Source organism: Galeopterus variegatus, unplaced genomic scaffold (genome assembly GCF_000696425.1).
Source record: "Galeopterus variegatus unplaced genomic scaffold, G_variegatus-3.0.2 Scaffold354, whole genome shotgun sequence".
Classification (NCBI taxonomy): Eukaryota; Metazoa; Chordata; class Mammalia; order Dermoptera; family Cynocephalidae; genus Galeopterus; species Galeopterus variegatus.
In genome coordinates this window covers 79,203-100,800 of record NW_007726465.1, presented here as the reverse complement: position 1 = coordinate 100,800, position 21,598 = coordinate 79,203, and the positions used below count along the sequence as shown (strand labels likewise).

Here is a 21,598-nt window from a genome sequence, read left to right as displayed (position 1 = left end):
TAATGTACTTTTTCTGGGAACAGAAGAATCCCCCCTTTCCCACTTTTGAGTGAGTGAAAGGCAAGGTTTAAAGAAATGTTAAAGTTTTAAAATTTATCATTTATTTACAAGTTGGAAACTTTATACAGCTTTATTACCTATTAACTATGTGTTTGAGCATTTGGTACTGTTTTTCTACCAACCAACCCTAAATGAAATCACAGGGAGAAGGTGAGAATTTGAGCTCCTCTCAGCCCAGCTACCTTCGGTTGCAGCCGGTTGTGGTTTCCCTTCAAACCAGATCAGAATCCAGAAGCTTTCTCCACTCAACTCTGACATCATTAGCTGGTGCTGTCCTGGTAGATGGCTGAAACTGTGACTCATTTAGGGAAGCAAATATCCCAGTCAGTGTTTCTCAAACCTGAGATATGCATAGGTCCATAGACGGTTTTTTTTCGCATAACTTTAATGCTACTTTTATTATAGTGTTAATGAAATGTATGCAAACAAAACTACGCTTACAAATTCTGCAAAACTGTCAAACTTATAATGAACTGATGATTGTTTTGCTGAATGCGTGTTGCTGCTTATGACATGAGTGGGTTAGGACTGCGGCAGCGGTGGGACTCAGATGGTGGTGCCTGAGCCACCGTGTACTGAAAGGTGGCATCAGTTTTCTCCCACCTTCACTTCAGTGAGACTGCTACAGAGCCACTGTGCCTCTAGAGTGCTGTGATGCCCTTTGGCCTTCTTTAGAAATGAACCACATTCATGAGGTCTCTGCTTGTGACACTCAGAGTTGATGTGATAAATTCTGAAGCAATTCTTGGTAAGAAGGTGGTAATTCTGTTTTGTTTTTTAAGATTAAGACAGAAATAAAAATGTTTGGAAACTGTCAGAACTCAGAGATCGACACTTGAGAGACCCTGTCCTGGTGGGTAAGAGTGTGAGCCCCCATCAGGGCCACAGCTCTGCCAGCTGCACTTGTGGCACTGCGAGTCAGCTGCTCAAATCTCTGAATGTCAGCATCCTCATCTCTTAATCACAGCACCTCCCTCAGAGGGCTGTTGCCAGGACAAAATAAGATGCAAGTAAATCTCTTAGCTCAGTGCCTGCCATGAAGTCTGTGGGTGCTGAAGAAGTCATGAATCAAAGAAGACAGATTGTGGGTTTGAATAGTATAATAGTCTTCAAGTGGATTTTGGAAAGCTCTAGATGAAGGTATCAGTCAGGTGGAAGGTAGCAGAATGAGGAGAGGCTTGACCACTGTCTTGTCACTCTACTTATCCATTTAAACTTGTGCACACTCCTACATGGCGTGCTTTGCTCTAAGCTATGGCACTGGGCAGAAAGGAGTCTGTTGAAACAGGTGTTGCCCCATGTGTTTTTATAGGAGCAATAGATATCATGTAGCAATTTGAAATGAAAAGAGAAAAATCTCCCTAGCCAACCTATGTTAGTAAATAAACTTACCCAATATTTTATCCCTAAGAATCAAGAACTGAAAAAATGGCAGCCCAAGGGATGGATGGAAATAACTCTTCTGAGGTCGTAGCTTCTATACAGCACTCGTGAAGTATGTTTGGTAGCTACTGAATTTTTGAGGTGAAAGCAAACACTTCCTGTGAGCCAAACATGGAAGTATTGTGGCAGTTCTATTATGGAATATCTATGTGTGGCCCTGAAATTGGCCTAAGTGTGACTTGTTGAGTTAATGATTACCCCAGCAGCTATCTGAACTACTCGGTTCCACTGAGTTGCAAGCAGTTCACCTGCAGAAGAGTCTCCAGAAAGCAGCATGTCTCCTTTGCTCTTTGGGGCTGGGCTGGTGGTTCTGAATCTAGTGACCTCTGCTAGGAGCCAGAAGACAGAACTAAGTGGCTTTGGGGACCAGCCACTCTTCCATGGAGCTGATCGATATGACTTTGCCATCATGATCCCTCCAGGAGGCATGGAATGCTTTTGGCAATTTGCCCGCCAGACTGGATACTTCTATTTCAGTTACGAGGTACTTGGGCTCCTCTGGCCCTACTGGGCACTTTTTTCTCCCTTTTGTAAAGTGGGTCAGGTTTTAGAACAAAACAAGGTCTGGTTGTCATCAAGATGCTGTGATTCCCCACCTGTTAAAGTGGACCTGCAGTTACAGGGAAACTGGGTGGATGAATTCACCAGTGGGAGCTAAAACATATGGCTTGGCTTCTCAAATCGGGGGCTATGGAAGTATGCTCAAAGCCATGGAACAAACAGTGTGCCTTTCCCTGGAGAGGTAATCGCCACATTTACTCGGATTTGGGATAAGAGGAGAAAGAATACATTTTTAAGGTGATAACATGGCTTTTTTTTTTTTTTATCACATTTTACTTTTTAAAATAAAGCTTAGTGTTTATAGACAAAAACAAACAAACAAACCAAAAAAACCATGGATGTAAAATACAAAGTCAAAGGAAAAAGTCATGAACTTTGGAGACTGATCCAGAGATTTCATAGAAAGCTACTTCAGTTTATGGGGTTGGGGAAGTAACATCTGCTGTCATGCCTTTAGGGGTAATTCCAGCGAATTAGAGAATCATGGGCTTAAGGTTTCTCTTTTCGGCAAATATCTTGGAGTTACCTGTTCATAGGTTAAGTACTTTTATCCATATTGTGGTCTTATACCACCCTGCCCAAGGATGTTAAGCTCAATATTAGAGAGTGTTCATTTCCTTTGTTCTTTATCTTAGAAACCTGTTAACTTTCTAACTTTTGTTTATATAGTAATAGACTACGTTGATCTAACTCCACTCCACTGTAACTTAAAATTTATTTTGAATTAACTTATCAGAGCCTTTTCTTATCTCCAAATTTACATTAGAAAAGTAGCTACTAGTCAGCTCACTGTAGTCTGGACTAATCAAGATCCAATTTGGGGATGAGTGTCCATCGAGTGCTTGCTGTAGGCATGGGCTGCCAAGCAGCAAACATCCAAATCTGGGACAACACCAGGGAACTCAACAACCAAGCAAGTTCAGTCAAGAACTTTATAGCCAGAACTGTACTATTAACCGATCCACACCGGCTGTGTGCTCTGAGACAGGTCTTCCTCCTCAACAGGGGTGCTGTCGACATTTGGGGCAATTCTTTGTCCTGCTTTTCAATGTTTTTGACATTGTAGGATGTTCAGCACTGCTGTGCCTCTCCCCAGCACCATCACTGTGACAAATGAAAATTTCAATTCCAAACTCCAGAAGGGGGATGGGGCAGTACCACCCCAAAACCCCTGTGCTGATAATCATGGGATGTCGGTCTATGACTTAGCTGGCTTCTTAGTGATGTTAACAGGGCTTTTCTGTTTCTCTAATATGTCTTGGCAGATTCAGCGAACACTGGGGATGGCACGTAATCGGCGTGTTGCTGCCACCGCACATACCCCACAGGGTTTCCTCATAGATACCTCCCAAGATGTTCGGGGCCAGATTAACTTCTCTACCAAAGAGACAGGTCTGTTTTCATCACCATGGCTATTATAATAATCACAGGTTTCTATGAAATTGAGGAAATGGGGTGGTGAAACATTAGGAAAAACATTCAGCTTTCATCATCAAAAACCACAGTGTTCCTGGAGATGTCCAAGGACATCAAGTAGCAATCCACTGGCAGTTTAGGGGGCAGGGTCTCCAGGTGACTATTATAACTCTAGGATCCAGAAGCTCAATTTTATCTCATCTCCAACTGATTGATCATATTCTGGGAAAGTGCCCAAAACAGAGAGATTCATTTGTAATACAGAATTCTAATTGATCAATCTATTACAGACTAGCCTTTCCTTCCAGACATAAGAATACTCGAGCCAGTTACTAAAAGCGGATTCAGAACAGAAGGAAATGCACGGACATGTGAGATATCCACACTCTACAACAAAGCACTTTCCAACCAGAAATTCCTATAGCCAGATCAAGCCTCTCCCACCTAAGACGGCACCAGTCAGTCGTAACTGAGCTCTTTACTAGCCAGGTGTGCTAAAAAAGACTTTCTCAACAGGGGTATCAGACAATCCTTCACTGTGTAGCGCAGGATATTAAGCATTATAGGATATTTAGCATCTTTGGCTTTCCAATCACTTTGACTTTCAAAAACTGCCCCACCTTTCTAATCCCACCACAACTGGCTCCTCCACATGCCCCCTCCCCATACACACACAAAGGGCAGTGACCTTGAGAACCAGCACCAGTAAACACCCCAACCATCAGTCTTGTACAAACCACCTTGCAGGCAATTACTCCAGCAGGATAGTTTCTTTCATTCACAATGCATCAATTTTTCTCCAGTTTCAAATACAAGATAGTACTTGTAGCTCTAGTGGTGTACAAGGAGTAAACATCATGTGCTTAATTTCAACTCATTTTGTTGAGCAGGAGTTCCTTAATAAGAGACATGGAAATTCTAGGTTGGAAAAGGAGAAAACATTGTTTTCTCTCCAGTATAGAACTGAATTTATTGATATCTGGCAAAGTATAATAAATCTGAGGATACTTGAAAAAATTCATGGAAAAATGAAATTAAAAGGTAATACAACTTTTTCCATGAACTTTTTGAAGACCCCTCATAATATTTAGTAAAATAAGTTTCATGTAAGAGCAGTGTCTTCCATGTCCTAAGTAAAAAGAAGGTGCTATAGTAGCAATTTTAAAATTATACAACAGGTATCTCTAGGGGATCCTTAACAAAGGGTGGGAGACAAAGACTTGGTAATGATCTAGAAATTCCTACAGGTTTTTACCAGCTTTGTCTAAAAAATCAGCAAAATCACTTTGGTACTGTGCAAGTATACCTCAACTTTGGAGTCTTCTATGAGGAGCCTGAGCTGGACCACAAACAGAATGAGAGAAAACAGCTGAATGATACTCTGGATGCAATTGAGGTAATGGAGTGTTTTGTGGGAGAGAAACATCTATGGAAACTGATTCTTAATTTGGAGGGAGATTAAAATTATGGGAGTAATACCATTTGAATGAGGGCTCATTAGGTAAAAACCAAACAGGCAAGGGGATTTGAATCCTTTAATAAATTTTTATGACTTGGAGCTCTTAAAATTCCTCACTTGTCTTATACCAAGGTTTGGCAAACTATAGCTCATAGGCCAAATCTAGCTCACTGCCTATTTTTTTTAATTGAGATATAATTCATATACAGTTCCCCATCTTCAAGGGTACAATTCAATGGTTTTTTTTTTTTTTTTTTGTCCTCTTTTGAGACCGGCCGCACCACGCTCAGCCAGTGAGCACTGTGAGCACACCGGTCATCCCTATATAGGATCCGAACCCGCGGCGGGAGCGCTGCTGCGCTCCCAGCGCCGCACTCTCCGGAGTGCGCCACGTGCTAGGCCCCAATTCAATGGTTTTTAATATGTTCGCAATGTCATGCAAGCATCACCAGCATCTGATTCCAGAACAGTTTCATCACCCCCTAAAGAAACCCTATACCCATTAGTCACTCTCCATTCTCCCATGATCCCCCATCCCTGGCAATCACTATTCTACTTTATTTCTATAGATTTACCCATTCTGTACATTTCATATAAATGGAATCATACAATGTGTGGCCTTTTGTGGCTGGCTTTTCACTTAGCATGTTTTTATGGTTCATCAACATTGTAGCATGTGTCAGTACTTTATTCCTTTTTATGGCTGAATGATATTTTATTTATCCATTCATCAGCTGATGGAAATTTGGGTTGTTTTCACCTTTGGCTATCATAATGCGATGAACATTTGCATACAAGTTTGTGTGTTAATATATTCTCTCTGTATACCCAGAAGGGGAATTGCTGGGTCATATGGTAACTCTATTTAACTTTGTGAGAAGCTGCCAGACTGTTTTCCACAGTGGCTAAGCCATTTTACACTCCCACCTTGGAAGGAAAAATTGAAAAAAGATGGGACAAAATCAAGTTTGCTTGCATGTAAAAATAGGAGTTGGTAGTGCTTTTTTTTTTTTTTAAAGATGACCGGTAAGCGGATCTTAACCCTTGACTTGGCGTTGTCAGCACCATGCTCTCCCAAGTGAGCAACCGGCCATCCCTATATAGGGATCTGAACCCGTGGCCTTGGTGTTATCAGCACCGCACTCTCCTAAGTGAGCCATGGGCCAGCCCTTAGAGTGCCTTTTTGTAGTTGAAAATATTTAATTTTCAGAGATGTCACCCTTGAAATTACAAATAAGTAGTATATTCATACACCAGCAGGGTATGAAGTGGTGTCTTGTGGTTTTGAGTTGCACTTCCCTAGTGATTAATGACATTGAACATTTTTTTCATGTGGTTACTGGCCATTTGTTTATCTTCTTTGGAGAAATGTCTATTCAAATCCTCTGCCCACTTTAAAATTAGGTTTTTTGTGGGGGTTTTTTTGGTGGCTGGCTGCTATGGGGATCCAAACCCATGGTCTTGGTGTTACCAGCACCACACTCTCCCAAGTTAGCTAACAGGCCAGCCCTGCGTTGTATTTTTATTGAATTGTGAGTTTTATTTACATATTCTGGATGTAAGTCCCTTATCAGGTATATGATTTGCAGATATTTTCTCCCATTCTGTGGAGTGGTTCCACTTTCTTGATAGTCTCCTTGATGCACAAAAGCTCGCTGCCTGTTTCTGTAAATGGAAGTTTTATTGGAAGACAGCCCGTGCTCATTTGATAATTACACATTGTCTATGACTGCTTTTTTGCTACAATGGCAGAGTTCAGTAGTTGCAAGAGACGAATAGCCTGCAAAGCCTAAAATATTATCTGGCCCTTTAATTAAAAGTCTGCAGGCTCTTGTCTTGCACCATATACGGAAAAGAGCATATACAACATCACCTGGAAGGATAATGACATGCAGAGTACATGTCTAAAATCTAGATCTTCTGGAAAATCTCTCTAGTTTGAGAACTAAAGTTTTTCATTATACTGATTAACAGCAAGGTCCAAGGTTAAATCCCTGCACTGGCCAGCTGCCAAAAAATAATAACAAAGTTTTTCATTATAAAAAAAAGTTTAGACTTTTCCGTATACAACAAAACTAGCATTTATTAACTATAACAGTATTACATATCTTAAAATCATGAGTAAATTACTCTACTTCCAGATAAGTTATTGCTGGTGGGAGGTTTATCCCTTTATCTTCTCTCCCATAGGAGAGTACGCGAAAGGTGCAGAACAATATTTTTCACATATGGCGATACTACAACTTTGCCCGGATGAGGAAAAGGGCCGACTTTTTCCTTCTTCAATCAAACTATAACTATGTGAAATGGTGGTCAACAGCCCAGAGTGTTGTTATTGTTCTTTCTGGGATCTTGCAGCTGTATTTCTTGAAGCGTCTCTTCAATGTTCCAACAACTACAGATACTAAGAAGCCAAGATGCTAAGCCAGGATGACTGTAGTTACCCTGGCTCTTTCTGGGGTAGCAGCTTTGTCAAAGCTTTGGCCAAATCAGCTTTGTAAAGTTATTGGAAAAAATCAATTTCTGTTGTTAATGTTTTGTCTATTGCATTCATCAACAAAGGCAAATGGAAATAAAATAATAACAATGTAAAAGTTCTAAGGTTGGCTATGTCTAAAGTATGTATTAAATGCTACCATCAAAACACTGTTCACCATATAGCAGTCCCTTAACCTTCACTGAGTATACTTAGAGGTTAACAGAAAACTTTGGAAGGAAGAGCTGAAAAAAATGGGACAAAATCAAGTTTGCTTGTATGTAAAAACAGGAGTTGGTAGAGTGCCTTTTTGTAGTAGAAAATGTTTTATTTTTAGAGATGTCACCTTTGGAATGAAAAATAAGCAGTATATTCATTAAAGAAATTATTTTACAATACAGGTAGTATTAAAATGTTCTGTCTATAAAATGTTATTTTTAAAAAAATATCTAATTCTAGAAGTAATTTTAGGAGACATAGGGAAGGACAAAGGAGCTGAATTATTATTTTAGGGTCTCTGATTAGTGCTTTGTGTCTAGTCCATTCAGGTAAGTACAGATATAAAATAAATTATGTTTTATGAAATCAAGGTGATGAAAAATACATTTCAGCTTGGGATTATCCCATCCAAGAAGATCAAAAAACAGCTTGTAAAAAACAAGCTAATTTAATCCAATTAAACTCATAGTATATGCAAAATAAAAATAACTCAACATTTATTCAACACCTCTCATTTGCCAGACGCTGTGCTAGGTGCTTTACAATCATGATTTCTAATTCTACAAGCCATTCTTAGGTAGATAGGTAAAGCTGTGTTAGTTTTGTGTTTTTTTAAACAGAAGAAGAAAAAGAAATTTATTAAAGTTGAATGACTCATCCAAAGCCATATAGCAGGTAGGCAGGAGAACTGGAGTTTGAATACAAGTTTTTCTTCCACACCCATAGCACTTACTGTACAGAAAAGTAGCTGAATAAATTGCTCTTATTGTGTTAGCCAAATTTCATTTGTAAAATCCCAGATGTGACCTATTATTCTAATATGGTAATATCTATCTTTCATGATATTAATAACATAAAAATCCATTGTGTTCTTATTATAAGTTTGGAAAACAAAGTGTTATCACAGATAACAATGATAAGTTATTCTTGTCCTCAGTTCCAATGATTTAGAACTTGTTACTCAGAACAAGAAGCTCTCTGATTCAAATATGAGAGTATTCTATTTAGTCACAAACACAAAGATCTGAAACCCCATTTTTGAGCCATTTCTGTATAATAAGAATCCAGCCTGCATTTGTCAGTGACAGAGAGAATATTAAACTAAGAAGTCCCTGAAGACGGTCCCAGTGTTGACAAAACTCAACATAATGGTGGAGTCTATGCAGACGCACAAAAAAAACTAGGCCCTTGCGCACAGCCAAAAGTCCTTGTGATGACTTTGTTTTAAGTCAACGTCTCTTCACGCCGCACATATTCCCCAATGTCTGCCTGATGAAATACCACAATCGCCATGGGGTCTACTTTCCTGCAGTCTTGTGTAGACTTTGCTGCCACCCCAAAACCCTGGGATTCAAAAGAAGAGACACCAATTCACTCAAGTTATTCAATAAGCCCATATTGACGGCTGGAAATAACAAAGATGGAAAAATAACCACATTTCTTGTCTTTTAGGAATTCAAAAGTTGCTGAGAATTTAGTCTCTCAGGCACACAGACTAGAAATACATCCTTCTTGAATAAAAAGTTACTTGACTTTTAACAGCTACCATCTCTACTCACCAAAGGGACATCTGCCATGGAGTACACCACCACTCCCTGGTACTGAGAAGTATTTTCAGTGATTCGACCGAGACCTGATTTCAACACATGGTTCCCATACAGAAAGGACTGCTCTGCTCCAGGCTTTATCCACACTTTATACTGTAAGAAACGGAAAAATCCAAGAGATACAAAAACACTAATACTTACACTCTTGCAGACAAGCTAGCTGCACAATCTGCGATTAATTTATTGAAAGAATTTTAAGGAAGAGACATAGAGATGCATATTTCCCTCAAATTGTTCATCCCCTGAACAGAACGGTACCAGGAAGTTCTTTCCTCAACTCTACAAACAACTTCTGCCATGGACAGTTTAACAGCTCTTTTTCTGGACCCCATTATCCTCATCACAGCCACTTACTTGCTTTTTGATCCTGAGCTGGGTCCGCAGAGGCTTTTCTACTTTGCTGGAGATAGCTACTACACTGCTGCACAGTACTCCTCCTCCTAGCTCTCACTGTGCCCAAGCAGCAAGACCTACAAACATCTCCATGTGCTGGCACTTACCCAGCACTGGCAGGGACTCCATGGAAAAGAGCTGCCCGGTAATGTGCGTTCTGATGTGACCCTAATCCTTGACTTCACCCCCAGTGGCAAACCAGAAACCACCCCACAAACCTTGGCATAGGGTGCAAGGTAATCCAGAGCTGTGATGTGCAACCGGAACTTGTGGGTCTTAGTGAATTTTCCGAAGCAGGTCCCCAGCGACACCAGCTTGTCCCCGGAGATATTGGCGGCCAGCTTCAGAATCTTCTCACTAAAGGGGTAAGGGGAGAAAAGTGTCGGACCGAGGGAGGCTGATGGGACCCAGGACACCACCCCGGGTCCATGCTGTCCGCCCGGCCCCGCCTCACCTCACGTAGTATACTCGGTCGTTGTGCAGCCTAAAACAGTAAGTGCCATCGGGCCTATCGACCAGCAGCTGAAGATTCTCCCCGATGCTGAGGGCAAAAGGATGACTGGAGGCTGCGGCCGAACGGACTCGTCCCGGCGCCGCGCTACCCCACTCCACGACCACGCCCCCCCCTACCACGCACACATTCCCTCCTCCGCCCCGCGCGCTCCTACTATTTCGCGATCTTCTCAAACATTACGCGGGTCTCCTCTTCAGTCAAAGGCCGCATTTTCACGCCGGGTTGGAACTACAGATCCTCGTGCCTCGGTAGCCGGAAACGGAAGTCGGCCGCCAGCTGCTCCCTGGCAACTCCAAAGCTGCCTCTCTAGCCCCGTGCCGCGCGTTCCTCACGCTACCGCCCCTTAGCCTGGAGGACTGCCGGCAGATCAAGCCGGACGGACGAGAAATCATAGAGACAGGAAATAGGCACGTGTTGCTTCCGGTCCAGGGTTCGAAGCCAGCGCGCTAGTCGTTACGGAGAGGAAGTGATGCGCCTGCCGGGAAGATGGCGGCGACGGCGACTATCTCGTCCTCAACCACGGCCTTGGCCACGGCGACAGCGACGGCAGCGGCCCTTGGGGAGGTGGAGGATGAAGGGCTCCTGGCATCGCTGTTCCGGGACCGCTTTCCCGAGGCCCAGTGGCGGGAACGGCCCGATGTGGGCCGCTACCTCCGAGAGTTGAGCGGCTCGGGGCTGGAGAAGCTGCGGCGCGAGCCCGAGCGCCTGGCTGAGGAGCGGGCGCAGCTGCTGCAGCAGACGCGCGACTTGGCCTTCGCCAACTACAAGACTTTCATCCGCGGCGCCGAGTGCACCGAACGCATCCACCGCCTCTTTGGCGACGTGGAGGCGTCGCTCGGCCGCCTGCTCGACCGCTTGCCCAGCTTCCAGCAGAGCTGCAGGTGCGGCGGGCCTGGCGCTAAAGGGGCTTGTAAATGTAATAGCTGACATTTGCGGTGATATAATGTGATAGAAGTAGCTGATGTTTACATAGCGCTTATCATGTGTCAGGCTTTCCGCTGAGCGCTTTGTTAGTCCATTTAAACTTCACAACAACCTTTGAGGTAGGTACTCTTATTCCCATTTTACATATGAGGAAGTTGAGACACAGGTTGGTGACTTGTCCAAGGACAGCTAGGAAGTTTCGAAGTCGGAATTGGAACCCAGGAGCATATCCTTCGCATGTATGGCTTATGTGAGCACTAAATAAAGAGTATCCATGAAAAGCGCTTATCATTGGGTCTGATATAGTTAACACCCCGGAAATGTCAGCTTAATATATGTGCATATTTATGTAGTTACATATACGAGGGTACTCCAAAAAGTTCGTAAAAAAACTAGAATTAAAAGACAGCCATCTTTCCGTGAACTTTTTGAAGTATCCTTACATAAACAACAGCTCGGACTAGAGGTCATCTGCTTTAAAACTTTCATTGATAAGAAGCTGACAAATCTTTCCATTTGGGGGCACCAAAGATTATCTGTAAGTCCCTCCTTTTTGAGCCATATTTCATCTCTCTAGAGCCTTAATCCATTATCTCTATCCTTAGTCCTGCCTTCTAGCCCTTCATGATTAAAGTTTAATTTTTTTTTTTTTTGAGCCTCTGGATATTTGGCAACAACTTTTGTACCCTTGCATGCCTCAGAAAGGGGACTTGATAAAGCATTTCTGTGCAAAAACAGACAAGAAATGTAGAACGTAGACCTGTAGCAGGGACTAAGGTTGAGTGATAGCATAGGAGAAGATTAAGACCTGAGGGAACTTGGGGTAGGGTTGTGGCTTCTAGGCTAGGTAGTGCTTTATTATGAAAATCATAATAGCTGTTATTTAAGAAACATTTTACTCTGTGTCTCTTTTACTGTTTTTATTCTGACATATTTACTCTGTTAGGTTCTGCATTAAGTGCTTTACAGCCATCTCATTTAATTCTCACCTCTTATCAATGAGGAAACAGTTTCAGAAAGGCTAACTACATTAGCTAGTAAGTAGCACAGCTAGTAAGTGGCAGATCTGGATTCAGAGCTGTCAGTTTTATTCTGTGTGATCTTGGACAAGTTGTTTAACCTCTCTAGGACTAAAAGTTTTCTCAAGAGTAATAGCACTTACCTCATAAGTTTGGTTTGAGGGTTAAATCAGATAAACCATCCAGCCCAGTGCCCCGTAATAGTAAGTGTTTGGCAACTGTAGCTAAGGTTTGGGTGCAGAGCAGTGAGGGACCAACATTCTCCTGATTCTTACTAGGAACTTTGTGAAGGAGGCCGAGGAGATCAGCTCCAACCGCCGGATGAACACTCTGACTCTAAATCGGCACACGGAAATCCTGGAAATCCTGGAGATTCCTCAGCTTATGGACACCTGTGTGCGGAACAGCTATTATGAAGAGGCTCTGGAGCTTGCAGCCTATGTACGCCGACTGGAAAGGAAGTACTCCTCCATCCCTGTCATCCAGGTATCCAAATTTTGCCCAGAGAGGACTCAAACTGATATTCTAGTAATCATTAATTCTCTGGTCATGACTAAACCTTTAGGCAGAAACCCCAGCATGTTTCACATGAGTTTTTGCCAGCCAGGCAGGCTGGAACATGAAACATTCATTCATTCACTTATTCAAAGATAGTATTAATCATGTGCCAAGCACTGGTCTAGGTGCTGGGGATATGGTGTAAACAAAGCTGATAAGGCCCTGGCTCTCGTGAAGCTTACACATTCTAGTGGGAGGTATGATAATTGATAAAGAAATGAATAAATAATATGACCATTTCAGATAGTCATAATGTGTCTAAAGAAAATCAGAATGGGGCAGAGGAGGACTAGGGTGGGTTACTTTAGGTAGGTTGGTCAGGAAAAGCCTTTCTAGAAGTGATGTTTAAGCTGAGACCTAAATGATGAGAAGGAGTCAGCTCTGCAAAGACTGGATAGAGAACAAACCAGGAAGTGGGAAGAACAAGTACGAGAGCTGAAGTGGGAACAAGTGTTTAAGGGATACAAAGACAGCCAGTGTGACTGGACTGTAGTGAGCAGTGGGACAGGATTAGGAAGCAGATGAAGATGGAGAATGAGGTAGGGCCTCTAGGCCATGGTGAGTAGTTGGAATTTTATTGGTGGTAATGGGAATTCATTGGAGGATTTTAAGCATTTTAGGAGGAGAGTTACCCAACCAGATCTTTGTTGGTGACCTGCAAGCCTGAGCTTTAGGAAATGTACTTCATGTGTCAGGAAAGCCATGGGAATGTTGGTCTGCAATATTTAGGGTTAGTGGAATGGGTTCCAGAGAGTGTCCTTCCTAGTATGGTATGACTCACTCTCTATTGTCAGGGCATTGTGAATGAAGTGCGCCAGTCTATGCAGCTGATGCTGAGCCAGCTGATCCAGCAACTGAGGACCAGCATCCAGCTCCCTGCCTGCCTCCGTGTCATTGGCTACCTGCGGCGCATGGACATCTTCACTGAGGCCGAGCTGAGGGTGAAGTTTCTTCAGGCCCGGGATGCTTGGCTCCGTTCCATCCTGACTGCCATTCCTAATGATGATCCCTATTTCCATATCACAAAAACCATTGAGGCCTGCCGTGTCCATCTCTTTGATATCATCACCCAGTACCGTGCCATCTTCTCAGATGATGACCCACGGCTGCCGCCTGCCATGGGTGAGCACACCGTGAACAAGAGTGCCATCTTCCATGGCTGGGTGCTGCAGAAAGTCTCACAGTTCCTGCAGGTGCTGGAGACCGACCTTTACCAGGGGATAGGCAGCCGCCTGGACACTCTGCTGGGCCAGTGCATGTACTTTGGGCTGTCCTTCAGCCGGGTGGGGGCTGATTTCCGGGGCCAGTTGGCTCCTGTTTTCCAGCGGGTAGCCATCAGAACTTTCCAGAAAGCAGTTCAGGAAGCAGTGGAGAAATTCCAGGATGAAATGAACTCTTACACCCTCATGTCAGCTCCAGCCATCCTGAGCAGCAGTACTATGCCTGCTGCTGTGTCAGCCACTCAGCCAGGGACCCTGCAGCCACCAATGGTGCTCTTAGACTTCCCACCCCTTGCCTGTTTCCTCAACAATATTCTGGTTGCCTTCAACGATCTGCGCCTCTGCTGCCCTGTGGCTTTGGCACAGGACGTGACTGGGACCTTGGAGGAAGCCCTTGTCAAAGTGAGTGCATTCTGTTGGCTTTCTTTTTTTTTTTCAATTTTAATTTTTATTGAATCAAAATTGATTATACATATTTTTGCGTTTCAACATTGAGATATGTTGATCAAATCAATATTACTAGCATGTATATTGTTACAAATTATAATTATTCTTTATGCCCCTTGTCCAATCTCTCCTCATCCCCCTCTCTCCCACCTTCCCCCTCTAATCACCCTAGATTTCTTCTCTCCTTCTGAAAGAATAATGGTTACTCTGTTGATGTGCTGCCCAAATGATCTGTCCAATGCTGAGAGGTGTGATCAGGTCCCCCAATACTATCAGAGCAGATGTCTCTTCCATCACTATGAAATGGGCTCTGTGGAGACAGACATCCTCCTCCTTTCTTTATCTCTGCTGGTGACTCTCCTTGTGTCAACTCACTGCAGTGGCTGGCGGACCATCTGCATGGTGGTTGTGGCATCTATCTGCCTTGTCAGCAGCCATGGTTATCGTGGTAGCTATGGTGGGCCACCCACATGGAGGAGATGTTTTTAGCCTGCACTGTCGTGCTGGCAGTGTGCCTAGTTGTCTGACCCCCAGTTCCATGCCCTGGGTCGCCGAGTGGGTCCTAAGGCACTGGCACAGTGTGCCTGGTTGTGGGAGGGGGGTCCAGTTCCCTTCTCCATGCCGTGGATCCCTGAGTGGCCCCCAAGGCACTGGCACTGTGTGCCTGATTGTGGGAGGGGAGTCCGGTCCCCTTCGTCATGACTCAGGTCCTTGGGCAGACCCTGAGGTGCTGGTGTGGTGTGCCTGGTTGTGGGAGGGAGGTCCGGTCCCCTTCTCCATGCCTTGGGCCCCCAGGTGGGGCCCTGAGGCACTGTCACAGCATGCCTGTATGTGGGAGCGGGGTCTGGTCCTTGGCTCCAGTCCTCAGGTTTCCATCTGGGAACCCGAGGTGCTGGTGGTATAAGTGGTTGTGGGCAGGGTCCTGCCCCTGGCTCCATGCCTTATGTCCTTTGGTGGGCCCCAAGGCACTCATGGTGTGCCTGGGCCAGAACTAAGTTTTTGTCCTTTGCTTGCTTCTAAAACAGGGGAACTTCCTGTGGGAATCAGTACTTGAGCTGTGTGGTTGAGCTAAATTGCCGCTTTGCTGCTGTTTCCCTAGGAAAGACTTTTTGTGCAGCTCAGGGTTTAATGGTTGACCTTACAGGTACTTCCGGCTCTCCAGAGACCTGGTGCACCTGGGTTGTATAGAAACTGTGGTCTGGGCCTGAATCTTTTCATCAAACTGCACCCCATGCAATTCTGCATTCCCGACCAGTCTCCTTTGAGCGGTCCTGTGCTGATTGGGGGGTGGATTGGCTGTCCTTGCTGTGTCCCAGTGTTCCCCGGGTGGGCCCGTCTCCCCCACCACCCGTGCTCCAAACACTTCCCATGGGACAGGCCATGTACCGGTCTCTTGTGATGACCCACCGGCCTCTGAGTGGCTCCCCTTTTTCAGCTGTTCTGGCTTCTCACTCCTGTGTGGGTCCACGGGAACCCTGTTAGTGGTCTTGCTGTCCTGGGAGCCACCAAAGTCCTCTTCTCCCCTGCCGCCTCCAAGTATTCCATCTAAAGGGCACAGCTGCGGCATCTGCTGGCTCCTCCATGTGCTCCAGCATTAAAGTGGACATGGCCTGAAACGCTAAGAGCAGTTTTTTCTTTCTATCTTTGTGGTTTCTCCCGCCTTCATGAGTTCCATAGGTCTCTCCTCCTCTTCACCTGAGCTCTAGTGGCCCCAGCTTGGTTGATGTTATGTTTTCATAGTTGTAAATTCATAGATTTGTGGGAGAGAGTGACGCTGGGGACCGTCTATTCCGCCATCTTGACCAGAAGTCCTGTTGGCTTTCTACTACCCTGGGCCTTCTTTGGTAACAGGCTTGTAGTAAACCAGTCCATATGACAGTGGTGCCTGCTGACTTGGAGAGGTTTAGAGTGGTTTTAGAGGTTTCTCTGGTTGAGAATCTCTGGTTAGTTCCCCCTTCGTGGGACCTAGAACTATCCCTGAAGGAGCTTACCTGCAGTAAAGATTCAGTAATGTATTTGTTTTCTGTTTTTGCATAACAAGTCCCCACAAATTTAGCAACTTAAAACAACACATTTATTATCTCCCAGTTTCTGAGGGTCAGGAGTCCAGGTGCAGCAAAACTGGGTCCTCTGCTCACAAGGTTGCAGTCAAAGTGTAAGCCAGGCTGCAGTCTCATGTGTAGCTCAGCACTCCCTCTCAAGCTCACTCAGGTTGGCAGTTGCGGGACTGAGGCCCTAAGCTCCTAGGGCTTGTGCCCTCTACAGGCAGTTCACAGTATGGCTGTTTGCTTCCTCAAGGCCAGAAGGAGATCATCTCTCCTGCTTACATCTCTTAACTTTTAAGTTTCCTCTTTTAAAAAGTTCATCTGATTAGGTCATACCCACCCAAGATAATCACCGTTTTGATTAATTCATAGTCAACTGATTAGGGACTTTAATTACATCTGCAAAATCCTTCACCTTTGCCATATTCTATTGGTTAGAAGCAAATCTCGGGCTGGCCATTTAGCTCAATTGGTTAGAGCGCAGCCCTATAACCCCAAGGTCATGGGTTTGATCTCCATACTGGCCAGCTGTCAAGAAAAAAAAAAAAATAGTGCAAATCTCAGATTGAGAGAGGATTATACAAAAGAGTGGATACTGAGGGTGGGAACTACAAGAGCCTAACACAAGTGATAGTGATAATATACCTAGTATGGTGCACAGTTTTTACATATTTGGGGGGGGTGTTTGGTGCTGGCTGGTATAGGGACTTTTACACATTTAAATCATTAGATATTGGGATGCTTCTTATAGTTAATGGCTGTCAGCCAGCTGGCAACTGTGACTTATATAAAATCTTTCTGTTGATGTCCTCCTGTAAGAGCAAGAAAGCAAGGGCATCAAAGCTTTTTAGAGGCAATGAAATTCAGATAATAGTAATCAGCAAACATTTATATAGCACTTTCACCATGCCAGGTAGCATTCATCATACTTTACACTTATTAAGACTTGATCCTTACAGTCCTTTGAGGTAGGTCCTCTTATTGGCCCTACTTTATGGATAAGAAACTGAGTCACAGAGAGCTTAACTAATTATTTGGAAGTCACAGAACCAAGTGCACAGCTGGGACTTGAACCAGGAAGTCCAGCACCAGAGTCTGTGTTCTTAACCCTGTTACTGTGACTGTAATGGACAGCGAGGCTGTTCTGTTGTTTATGGAACCTCTTTTCTAGCTTTTTTCTTTTTTATACTTCTCTACCACTTCTAGTTTTCTGGAGCCTCAAAGGCCTTACTCAGTAGAAACCTTTTATAGTTTTGCTTCATTTTTCTGGATCCTACAGTTTTGGTCCATCCCCCATGGGAGTCAAGAACCATGTATTCACTGTATAATTTCATTATGTTTCTCCACTGAAACTGGAAACTATGCCAGAAATAAAACAAGTTGGGTTAGAAATACATCAGTGAAGTGACATAACTGTGGAAATTGACCACAGTTCTGAGTTTAAACAAGATAGTAAAATCATATACTATTTGGAATGATTTTCTTCATGAAAACTTGACAGCTGAATGTTTCTGCTTAGTTTCACACACTGCCAATGGTGATAGCCTGCCCCAGTGATTGATGGTGCCCTTGTCTTTTAGGTAACCAAAATAATCCTGGCCTTTCATCGTGCAGAAGAGGCCGCCTTCAGCAGTGGGGAGCAAGAGCTCTTTGTCCAGTTCTGCACTGTCTTCCTGGAAGACCTTGTCCCTTATTTAAATCGCTGTCTCCAAGTCCTTTTTCCACCAGCTCAGATAACACAGACTTTAGGTAAGAGAAAGAAGATTTTTTAAACTGTTTTACTGATATGTAATTCACATACTAAATAATTCACCCATTTGTTTGTCATTGTTTTTTAGTAAATGTACAGAGGTGTGCAACCATTACCACCATCAAATTTTAGAACATTTCCATCACCCCAAAAAGATCCCTCATGCTCATTTGTAGTCATTCCTCAATTGCACCCTTAGCCCCTGGCAACCTACTCTCTCTTACTATAGATTTGCTTTTTGGGGACATATCATATAAATGGAATCATACAATATGTGGTTATATCTGGCTAAGTAAAAGAAGCCAGTCATAAATGAACCACATATTGTGTGATTCCATTTATATGAAGTGTTCAGAGAAGGGGTTTTTAAATATTTTGTCCAATTTGCTTTCACTTCTGTATCCTCTGATGTTGGTACTGGGGGTTGGGAAAGGCACAACTTCCCGAAGGGCAGTGGGTCAAGGATCACATTCACTTAGAGTGGCTGCTTTCCACTTTGGCCCCAGCTTTTCCCTTGGGTCTGTCACAGGGAAGCCCGTGCTCACTGAAAGGTGCTTACTCAGGTTCTCTGGCTCAGAGCTCCACCCAGTCCACGTGGTGCTGCTCCAGATTACCAGCATTACAGGGTGGCTTCCCGTCCCATATAACACAGACGGTTTTTTCTTCATTGAAATATAATTATAATTGTGTATGTTCCTTCCTCTTAAGTGGTTTTTTTTTTTTTTCTTTTTTTTTCCTGTGACTTCTATATTTGAATTTTTTTGTAATGTTTTTTCCATTTCACTTTTCCTACCGTCTGGATCAGGCATTCCACCCACTCAGCTCTCCAAGTATGGAAACCTTGGGCATGTGAACATGAGCGTTATCCAGGAGCCTCTAGCCTTTATCCTGCCAAAGAAAGAGATGGTCTTTCCTCTGGATGAAAAGGAGCTGGTACCTGAGCTCAGAGCTCCAGCACCGGAGCTTGCCGACGAGGAGCCTTCAAGCCTCGAGCCTGCCACTGCAGCTCACCTTGAGGGTGGACAAGAGGAGGCAGAATCCAGGGAGCCGCTGCAGGGGCGGCCGGCCAGTGTGAGCCCTTAGCCAGTGTGAGCCCTTAGCCAGTGTGCCAGCGCCCAGAATGGGGTGCAGTACCGACTGCGCGGGCGGCCAGGGCTCCCAGGCAGCGTCTGCGGGGGACAGAGTCGCTGCCGGTGCTGGGGCCAGGGCCCTCTCGCCCAGGAATGCACAGGACAGACTCGTGGGAGGAAAACGAAAGGGGGAGCTTCCCGGTTGCTCTTGTACATGGGTGGAATTAAACAATAAAACCGACTGATGATCACCGCCCGGCCGCTGTCCTCTCGCTGGCGGCACTCCCGGAAGGCGCGCGGGGACTACACTTCCCGGCGTCCCCGGCGGCTACGGGGGCTGGCGGGGAAGGGCAGGGCTGTCGAGTTACCGCTTGGGCGCGCCATGGGTCGGCTGTGCGGCGGGCTGCTGCTGGGGCAGCGCCTGCAGAAGGCAGCGTTGGCAGGGCCTGGTTGCGCCCGGCCCTGCAGCTCCACGGCCTCCCCGGACGGCCTCGAGGGCCCGGCGCGCCGGCGCTCCTACTGGCAGTACGTGAGGCGACTGGTGCGGGGCGCGCCGGAGCCGCCGTACCCGCACGTGTGCCAGGTCGGCGACCCTGTGCTGCGTACCGTGGCGGCCCCAGTGGAGCCGGCGCAGCTGGCGGGGCCCGAGCTGCAGCTGCTGGTGCGGCGGCTGGTGCAGGTGATGCGGCACCGGCGCTGCGTGGGCCTGAGCGCTCCGCAGCTGGGGGTGCCGCTGCAGGTGTTGGCCCTGGAGCTGCCCGAAGCGCTCTGCCGCGCCTGCGCGCCGCGCCTGCGCGCGCTTCGCCAGATGGAGCCCTTCCCCCTGCGCGTGTTCGTCAACCCCAGCCTGCGCGTGCTGGACAGCCGCCTGCTCACCTTCCCCGAGGGCTGCGAGAGCGTCGCCGGCTTCCTGGCCTGCGTGCCCCGCTTCCAGGCCGTGCAGATCTCAGGTGCGGGCGGCGGGGCCCGGGGGCGGCTGCTGAGCGCGCGCGTCTCTTCCCGCCTGTGGTGGGGCGGCCCCGGAGCCGCCGAATTCGTTTCCGCAAAGCGCGGGGGACAGCTTGGGCAGGGTGGCGGTGGTTGATCGCGGAGCCTCCGCAGGGACAAGGCAGGACCCGGGAGTGGACTGGACAGGCCTGACAGATTGCGGTGGGGAAGGAGGCTCCGGTGAGAGCAGAGCCGCTCAGATGGGACATGGGGTGGGGAGGGCGACCTACTTCCGCTGTTACCTTACGCCCCAGCCTCTGCTTTATGCTCTCTTGCTCGCTGGCTGTCCCTGTCTCTCCCACACACAAACTCTTCAGCTTTACTTAGATCTGGCACAGCGGGCTTGGAGAAGTGGGACCCAGCTTTGCCCAGCCCAGGGTGATAAGCCATTCCCATTTTATCAGACCACAGGATGTATTGCGGAATGTGGCTCTCCGCTGGGCTTGGGATGCTTGTTCCTCCTGAACAAACAAGCCACTTGGGCCAAGAGGTTCCGCAAGCCAGTGGTGTCCCTTTATTTTATGTCATACCAAGCCAAAATACCTTTGTTGGGAATCGAAAGCCAACAGCGGCACTTCAGAAGTGGGAGAGTGTGCAGAGGGAAGCACCTTAGCAAGGTCGTTTCTCATCTCAGCCCCATGGTGAGCCCAACGAACTGCTGCAGGTGCTGACCCTGGAGTTCCCCCAGGCGAAGCGTCGGGAAGCGGGTTGAATACTTGGTAAGGGGCAGAGTTGAGGCATCTTTTCGTGGAAGGATGGGGGCTGCTACCTACATTTGCTCTTATGTTCTTGTGGAGTAGGGAAGGAGGCTGAGAGTGATGCAGTTCAGCACGTCCGCACCTCACCCAGGCTGTAACTTCCTTTGCAGGGCTGGACCCGAGAGGAGAGCAGGTGGTGTGGCAGGCGAGTGGGTGGGCGGCTCGCATCGTCCAGCACGAGATGGACCACTTGCAGGGCTGCCTGTTCATTGACAAGATGGACAGCAGGACGTTTACAAACGTCCACTGGATGGCGGTGAACGACTAAAGCTTTCCTGCTGGGGCCGAGGATTCTGAAAATCAAGATGCAGACATTTTGTCTTTGAGCTGGACCCGTCTTACTTGGCATCAACCTGGCATTGGCCCGGATTTGACAGAAACGGTGGACTGCCAAAGAATGCCAAACCAAGTTGGAGAAAGATGTTAGAAATGTTTGTCCCCAAACCGGCTGTGGATAAAATACTGCCTACAACTTGAGGAGAAAAATATCCCCCCTGAAGGAGTGGACATTTCCTGACCATTTTATATGGAGATAGATGGGGCAAGTAAATTCACACTCAGTAGAAATGATTTTATATTTTATAATCCCAAAGCCAAGATTTGATAATAATGTAGGGCCCAAATATCTGAAAACTGGTGTTAAAAATGAAGGTAAGGCTGTGGTTGACTGTC

General features: G+C 45.9%; 4 protein-coding genes across 5 annotated transcripts in view; 3 read left to right on the top strand and 1 right to left on the bottom strand.

The window, feature by feature from the left end:
- The window catches only part of NIP7 (NIP7, nucleolar pre-rRNA processing protein), a 46,267-nt gene extending 35,859 nt beyond the window's left edge, over positions 1-10,408 (bottom strand). The window contains exons 1-5 of one of the 2 annotated variants that reach the window (XM_008567883.1): positions 10,303-10,408; positions 10,089-10,175; positions 9,853-9,991; positions 9,194-9,334; positions 8,115-8,978 (exon numbers count right to left, since the gene is read on the bottom strand). In XM_008567883.1, the coding sequence (XP_008566105.1) occupies positions 8,859-8,978; positions 9,194-9,334; positions 9,853-9,991; positions 10,089-10,175; positions 10,303-10,358 (543 nt within the window). In that variant the 5' untranslated portion in view covers positions 10,359-10,408 and the 3' untranslated portion in view covers positions 8,115-8,858. Of the gene's footprint in view, positions 1-8,114; positions 8,979-9,193; positions 9,335-9,852; positions 9,992-10,088; positions 10,176-10,302 lie in introns of those variants that run through there. The other variant, XM_008567884.1, reaches the window with a different exon arrangement.
- TMED6 (transmembrane emp24 protein transport domain containing 6) lies at positions 49-7,540 on the top strand. The gene is made up of 4 exons (XM_008567882.1): positions 49-1,987; positions 3,330-3,456; positions 4,728-4,876; positions 7,130-7,540. The coding sequence occupies exons 1-4, from the start codon at positions 1,778-1,780 to the stop codon at positions 7,361-7,363; spliced, it is 720 nt and encodes a 239-aa protein (XP_008566104.1). The 5' UTR covers positions 49-1,777; the 3' UTR covers positions 7,364-7,540.
- Positions 10,409-10,612: 204 nt separating the features above from the next.
- On the top strand, positions 10,613-19,196 carry COG8 (component of oligomeric golgi complex 8). Its single transcript, XM_008567880.1, has 5 exons — positions 10,613-11,029; positions 12,370-12,577; positions 13,444-14,271; positions 17,942-18,110; positions 18,917-19,196. Exons 1-5 carry the CDS (start codon positions 10,635-10,637, stop codon positions 19,192-19,194), a joined length of 1,878 nt encoding a protein of 625 aa, XP_008566102.1. The 5' UTR covers positions 10,613-10,634; the 3' UTR covers positions 19,195-19,196.
- Positions 19,197-19,425: 229 nt separating this feature from the next.
- Positions 19,426-21,598, top strand: PDF (peptide deformylase (mitochondrial)). The gene is made up of 2 exons (XM_008567898.1): positions 19,426-20,131; positions 21,037-21,598. The coding sequence occupies exons 1-2, from the start codon at positions 19,426-19,428 to the stop codon at positions 21,192-21,194; spliced, it is 864 nt and encodes a 287-aa protein (XP_008566120.1). The 3' UTR covers positions 21,195-21,598.

Excerpts from the sequence above, each read along its gene's own strand:
- TMED6 (XM_008567882.1), top strand. The coding sequence starts at position 1,778 with ATGTCTCCTTTGCTCTTTGGGGCTGGGCTGGTGGTTCTGAATCTAGTG. Across the intron at positions 3,457-4,727 it reads CTTCTCTACCAAAGAGACAG|GTTTTTACCAGCTTTGTCTA; the intron begins GTCTGTTTTCAT and ends AAATTCCTACAG. Across the intron at positions 4,877-7,129 it reads ATACTCTGGATGCAATTGAG|GAGAGTACGCGAAAGGTGCA; the intron begins GTAATGGAGTGT and ends TCTCTCCCATAG.
- COG8 (XM_008567880.1), top strand. The coding sequence starts at position 10,635 with ATGGCGGCGACGGCGACTATCTCGTCCTCAACCACGGCCTTGGCCACG. Across the intron at positions 11,030-12,369 it reads AGCTTCCAGCAGAGCTGCAG|GAACTTTGTGAAGGAGGCCG; the intron begins GTGCGGCGGGCC and ends GATTCTTACTAG. Across the intron at positions 12,578-13,443 it reads CCTCCATCCCTGTCATCCAG|GGCATTGTGAATGAAGTGCG; the intron begins GTATCCAAATTT and ends CTCTATTGTCAG.
- PDF (XM_008567898.1), top strand. The coding sequence starts at position 19,426 with ATGATCACCGCCCGGCCGCTGTCCTCTCGCTGGCGGCACTCCCGGAAG. Across the intron at positions 20,132-21,036 it reads CCAGGCCGTGCAGATCTCAG|GGCTGGACCCGAGAGGAGAG; the intron begins GTGCGGGCGGCG and ends CTTCCTTTGCAG.